Below are 5,662 nucleotides of genomic sequence, written 5' to 3' on the forward strand. Positions count from 1 at the left end.
TGATTTAAGACGTCCGAACCACTTTGCAGATATTCAGTGACCGTTGTTTGATGACTTGAAATGTCGAGACGTCCAGTCGAACTCCAAGGAAAGATTTGATGATGCACGGTTGAGATGCCCTGAACCAATCAAGCATCCCGCTCGATCATGACAAGGCCATGTTAGGGACACGATGGCCGGCTGCGTCGTCCCGTCCCGGCCTCGGGGGCTGCTCTCCTATGCACTCCCAAAGTCGACCGGCGATACAACAAATTATAGGTGTATGAGAAATAGCATGCCGCAAAAACAAAAGGAGACCAGGAATATGAATGTAGTGAGAAAATTCGTACCTTCACGAAATGGATGACAGAAACCCATTGTTAACAAGCAGATTCTGCTATTTAAGAGACTGTAGTACGTGTAGTTTTTTGTAAGAAAAGTACTACGTGCCCACTAAAAGTATATAACCTCCATTTCCAAATACAGGCGACGGGACCTTGGTTTGATAAAGGGCGGCGCATACAGTCCGTTGCATAAATTCTACGCGACGTGTCGACGACGCGCTAGGCTCCCCTATTTTTGTTTTTAGTCTGTGTGCTCGCGTTTGAAGACCACACAATCGATCAATGCACCCCATGTAATCCTATACTCGTTTTCACTGTGTACTTTTCGCTCGTTTTCACTGTGTACTGTGTACGTTTCAACATGGACAAGCAACCGAAAGTTCACTGTGTGCGTTTCAACATGCACTTAACCAGCACTTGCAGTCTAGAACAATCACGTTAAAAGTTTCCCCGGGGCCGGCCAGGAAGCTCCGTCACTTCGCACAAACTTTTACTTACGTGGTGATCAAACTCGATCAGGATGGGAGACCGGTTAATGCTGGATGACTCACGGTGAAACTTCCGAGAGAGACGGTCTCCCAGAATGACGAGGACGGGCGAGTATTTTATACCGCTCACCCAACGGAAGGCGCCGAAATTTCAAGTGGAAATCGAATTGGGGAGCAGCCAAGCAAGCATCATGCATTAACTCAAAAGAAAAAAAGCAAGCATCATGCATTTATTGAATGAAGATGCAAGCCAAAATTCCATTCGCTTTCGCCAGATCTCAACTCAACGCACGCCGCCGGCGCGCTCACGCCATGCGCGCCGCTCACCTCACCTCACCAAGAAACGCAAACTACTACAGAGCTCTATCTTCTCTGCTACTACGGATTGAGTAGGCGTAGATTCTACATACAGATCGCGCAGGGGGAATCCTAGAGGCCAAAATTGGTCCCGCGGTTACACGGGCGGGCGTCGAGCCTACGCAGCGTCCGCCTGCCGCTGCTCGCCGACGTCGGCGGCGTTGATGGCATCAGGGAACGCGAACGGCCTGGCGCTGGCGAGGAAGGACGGCAAGTCGTCGCCGGCCATGATGACGACGACCTTGGGCTCCCTGTCGAGCGGCGCCATCCCGCGCGCCGACGCCTCCTCGGCGGCGCTCCCCCGCCGCGACGAGCCGGACGGCTTGCGGCGCGTGCAGACGAGCACGAGCAGCGCCACGGCGATGAGCCCCATCATGAGCGCGAAGCCGAGGAAGAGGTAGGGCGTGGGCGTCCTCCACAGCCCCGGATGCGCGCCGTGGCCGTGGCCGCCCGCCGCCGGCGCCCCGGCGAATCCGACCAGGGCTTCACCTTCTCTGATCGGCCTCATGATGGACGGTGGATCAAGCCGATGTCGATCCCTCTCCCTCTATCGATCTCTTTCTCTGTTTCTTCCTCTTCGTCTCTCTCTGTGGGCGTGCGTGCAGAGTGGTTTCTCGGTTGTTCTGTGTGGCTGTGACGACTGACTGTGGGAGAGGAGGGGGAAGGGAGGCGGTATTTATAGGTGGCGCGGGGGAGAGAGCGGGGAAAAGAAACCGCTCTGCGCGGCGCGATGGGAGGCTTTGGTTTGCTTGCCAGCTCCGCTCTGCTCTGCCTCCCCCAGGTGCTACTGCTGCTGCTGCTGGGTTTGGTTGGGTTGGGTTTGGCCGCTTTTCTGTAGCTGCGGCTGCATGCACAGTAACGTCTGGGTTTTGGCCGCTTGGATGGTGGGACCTGGTTTTTGATTTTGGATAAAAACTGAATTCACTGTACTGCAATTAATTTCTGCTATTTATCTACTATTTCTGCTATTTGATTTTGGAGTAAGGTTCTGAAACTTTCTGCGAAAATCTGTGGATGGAACGGGAAGCTCGAGAACGCCGAGGAGTATGACTGTACTGGTACCGGCAGAGTTCAATGCAGAACTTCGGGTGGAGGAGATTCAGTGAACCTAGCCATGTGCTTGGGATGGTTCGTGTATGCGCCGCTTGCGCTTGGGATGGCTCGGAATGAACGATCGACGTGGCGGCGAGACATCTGCCTGCTGGGTTTCGGTGTTGGTGGGAGAAGAGGACCATGCAGATGCAGTGCGGTACAACTGGTACTACTAGTACTAGGAGCTGTCTTGACCGTTGGTAATGAATACTCTCCGGGTAATTCCAATGCGCGTCTCTCTCAGGCGTCTCTCTCAGGCTGGTCATAGTGGGAGTAAACTTAGCAAGTAACATAGCGCATATCAAGACAAATTTGTTTATGTGGCATATAGTTAATGAGAGAGATGTTTGGAGTAACATAATATGTTACTATAACATAACGTGACCCAAAGCAAAATGAATCTATAATGTAATAAATGCTATCATCCATGATACTACTTGTATATTACTTTGCACTATGAAGGTAGTAACAAAGACTAGCGTCATATGCATGGCACTAGTCTAAGTTACTCCCCACTATGACTAGTCTCAATAATTCATCGCAAGGGTAATAGTACTTCCTTTGTTCAAGATTACTTGTCGATAAAAAAATGTATTTAAACATATTTTAGTTCTAAATACTCCAAACGGGGGGAATAGTAAGTAGTAGGATATGTTCAACAGGCCATCACGATCAATCCTTCAACCAAAGTTGACATAGAGCGGCCTGATCACATCATCAGTAAAATCAATCAAATGGCCACATGATGCGCATACGCTGTACGCACGTGCTGATTCGTTTCCTGTTCGCCGCGTCCGGCCGGTCACATAAACAACACATGCACGCCCCGCGGTGCCGTGCATGCGTAGAACACGTCTGGTACGTGCACGAGCCGTGTCTCGCACTTCATACGCTCCATGCCATTGCCACAAGATACATCGTCCTAGGCTGCATGCTGATGGACGAGCTAAACTCAAACTCTTCGAACACCAAGTCACTAACCGACAGGGCAGGGCATCAAAGGATATCGATCGGTACGCGTCGCCGTCGTCATGCATGCATGCACGGACCGATCGGTGGAGCTGGGCAGCTGGCGAGAGGTAGCTCACCGGCCGGCCGATTTGGCTTTACGCCTCCGCCACCCGACCCGAGATCGAGTCGCCGCGCGCATCCATTCATCCAGGCACGTACTACTACGTACTACTGCGGGAAGGAAGAACAGCTGCCGTGCGCAGGCGTTGCGTGGGACGCGTGACGTGTGCGCGTCTCGAAGCAAGCAAACAAGCCGCTACCTAGATCCACAGCTGGAACTACAAGGATGAGTTGCGTCGATTCACGATCCCGTGTTGCGTGGTGCCGGCCGCGTAGCAATAAAACGCATTGCTACTTTGGACCTCCGTCGGCTAGTGCTAGCTAGTCACCGGCTGCTACCTATATCGACGGCTGGTTGCTAGCTGGATTCTCATGAGAAATCGACCTCGACCAAACCATACATACTAGTACTACGATGATGCGTGTCGTGTGGTGCATGTATGCATATCTTCAGGCTACGGCGGATGCAAAAGAGACGAGAAAAACGGGAAAGGGGGAGAAAAGGTGGTTGCGCGAGCGAGCACGAATCGACCGCCCCTACTGCGCGACCTGGCGTCGTCGACGAATTGACGATCAGGTCGCCATGTCCGAAAGGTGCGTGCATGGTCAAGTCAGAAACCATCCATCCATTCCTTGCACACAACGATCTTTTGACATGAAATAACCGATCGAGGACGCCGTCGTCACCTTGTGTCCAGCTTTTGACATGACCCATGCAAATCCACTCGCGCGATGATGTGGCCGACGAGCGCACTAGATTATTAGATTAGTTGGTGATGGCGCTAATTAGTGGTGGTATGGCCCAGGCAAAAGTAAAGCGGGGTGAATTATTAGTTAACTTTTTTTTGACTGATGCGTTATTAGCTAACACTAGGAAATTTTATGATTTTTTTGAATTTTTTTAATCTCTAATCTCTAATCACCCCTCATCACTGCTCAATTTAACCTTTATCTCTAATTACCCCTCATTATTCCAAATCATCTAACTTCCCGAACGGTCACCCATCCTCTCACTACTCCAGCCTGAGCACGCTTAACTTTCGAGTTCTATTCTCCCTCGTTTCCAAGTCTACACTTGTTGTTTTCCTGATAATAGTAAGATGTCAATCCTATTAACCCTTAGGAATTTAGCTTGAGTATGAAGTCACACATTTCACTATTTGAGTTTGAAACTATTGTTCTAAAAATCAATAATTATTTAGTAACACTAATATTTCTTGAATAAGTAGTTTGACCATAGTTTGACCACAGTTTGACCATAGTTGACCAAAATTCAAAAAAACTGAAATAATTATTTAACACTAATATTCTTGAATAATTATTTAGTAACACTAATACTTCTTGAATAAGTAGTTTGACCAGATTTAACAAAAATTCAAAAAAAACTAAAATTTGAGCATAACTTTTTTTCCTTTTAGAATTTGAGGATTCTAAAAATTTGCAAACAGGCCGTAGGTGGTCTCCATCGGATGCGGATTTTCGTTCCGAACATTTTGACATATTATATGTTTTTTTTCCGACATCGTATGCAAAAGTTATAGCCGTTTTACATTTTCCTACACTTTTTGCAAAACATGTCCAAATATAAGTTTTAAAATTTTCCTAACTAGTAGATGTAGTAACATAACTACATCTCGAAGGATTTTAAATTTTGAAGTTTCTATCATTTTCTTTTGCTTTTTACAAAACTGAAAATGCGATGCACCGGGGGCTGGGGGGGTAGGATTTGAAAATTGCACCAGTAGTACCGGTTCGTGCCACGAACCGAGACTAAAGGTCCCATTTGAACTGGGAGTAATGCCTGTATGGTGCCCTCGCCGCTTGAACCGGGACTAATGCTCACATTAGTCCCGGTTCGTAATGCAACCGGGATTAATGCTCTTTTCTGGCTGGACCAAAGCCCCTTTTTTTACTAGTGTAAGTTTGTTGACAATGTGATGATTAAGTTCGTTTCACCCTCCGTCCAAGGCAAGTTAGGTCTTAACCATTCTCGAAGATGGAATAACCCAGATGCACACCGCGCTGCTGGTTAGATATGCGGATTCCTCCGGCCCTTCAGATTATCCAAGGCCTCCTTTGGTTTGGAGGAATTTTGTAGGATTTTCATAGGATAGGATTTCTATAGGGAAAATTCCTTTAAAGCTCTTTGGTTTGTAGGAATGAAATCCTATTCCTATGAAGGAATTCTTCCTATCCTCCACATTTCATAGGAAAATAAACATTAACCTAGACTCAATGGAAAAAATCCTATGGTGTGAATCAAAGGGCATCTCATTTTCTATTCCTATGCATAGGATTTGAGATGCATGTCATCTCATTTCCTATGACTTT

At 47.9% G+C, this 5,662-nt stretch overlaps 1 protein-coding gene across 1 annotated transcript; it reads right to left on the bottom strand.

Annotated features, from left to right (window-relative positions):
- Nucleotides 1–1,022: 1,022 nt before the first annotated feature.
- LOC123152217 (protein GLUTAMINE DUMPER 6) lies at nt 1,023–1,810 on the bottom strand. Its single transcript, XM_044571822.1, has one exon. The coding sequence runs from the start codon at nt 1,674–1,676 to the stop codon at nt 1,287–1,289; it is 390 nt and encodes a 129-aa protein (XP_044427757.1). The 5' UTR covers nt 1,677–1,810; the 3' UTR covers nt 1,023–1,286.
- Nucleotides 1,811–5,662: the final 3,852 nt, after the last annotated feature.

Source organism: Triticum aestivum, chromosome 7A (assembly GCF_018294505.1).
Source record: "Triticum aestivum cultivar Chinese Spring chromosome 7A, IWGSC CS RefSeq v2.1, whole genome shotgun sequence".
NCBI classification, from domain to species: Eukaryota; Viridiplantae; Streptophyta; class Magnoliopsida; order Poales; family Poaceae; genus Triticum; species Triticum aestivum.

Excerpts from the sequence above, each read along its gene's own strand:
- LOC123152217 (XM_044571822.1), bottom strand. The coding sequence starts at position 1,676 with ATGAGGCCGATCAGAGAAGGTGAAGCCCTGGTCGGATTCGCCGGGGCG.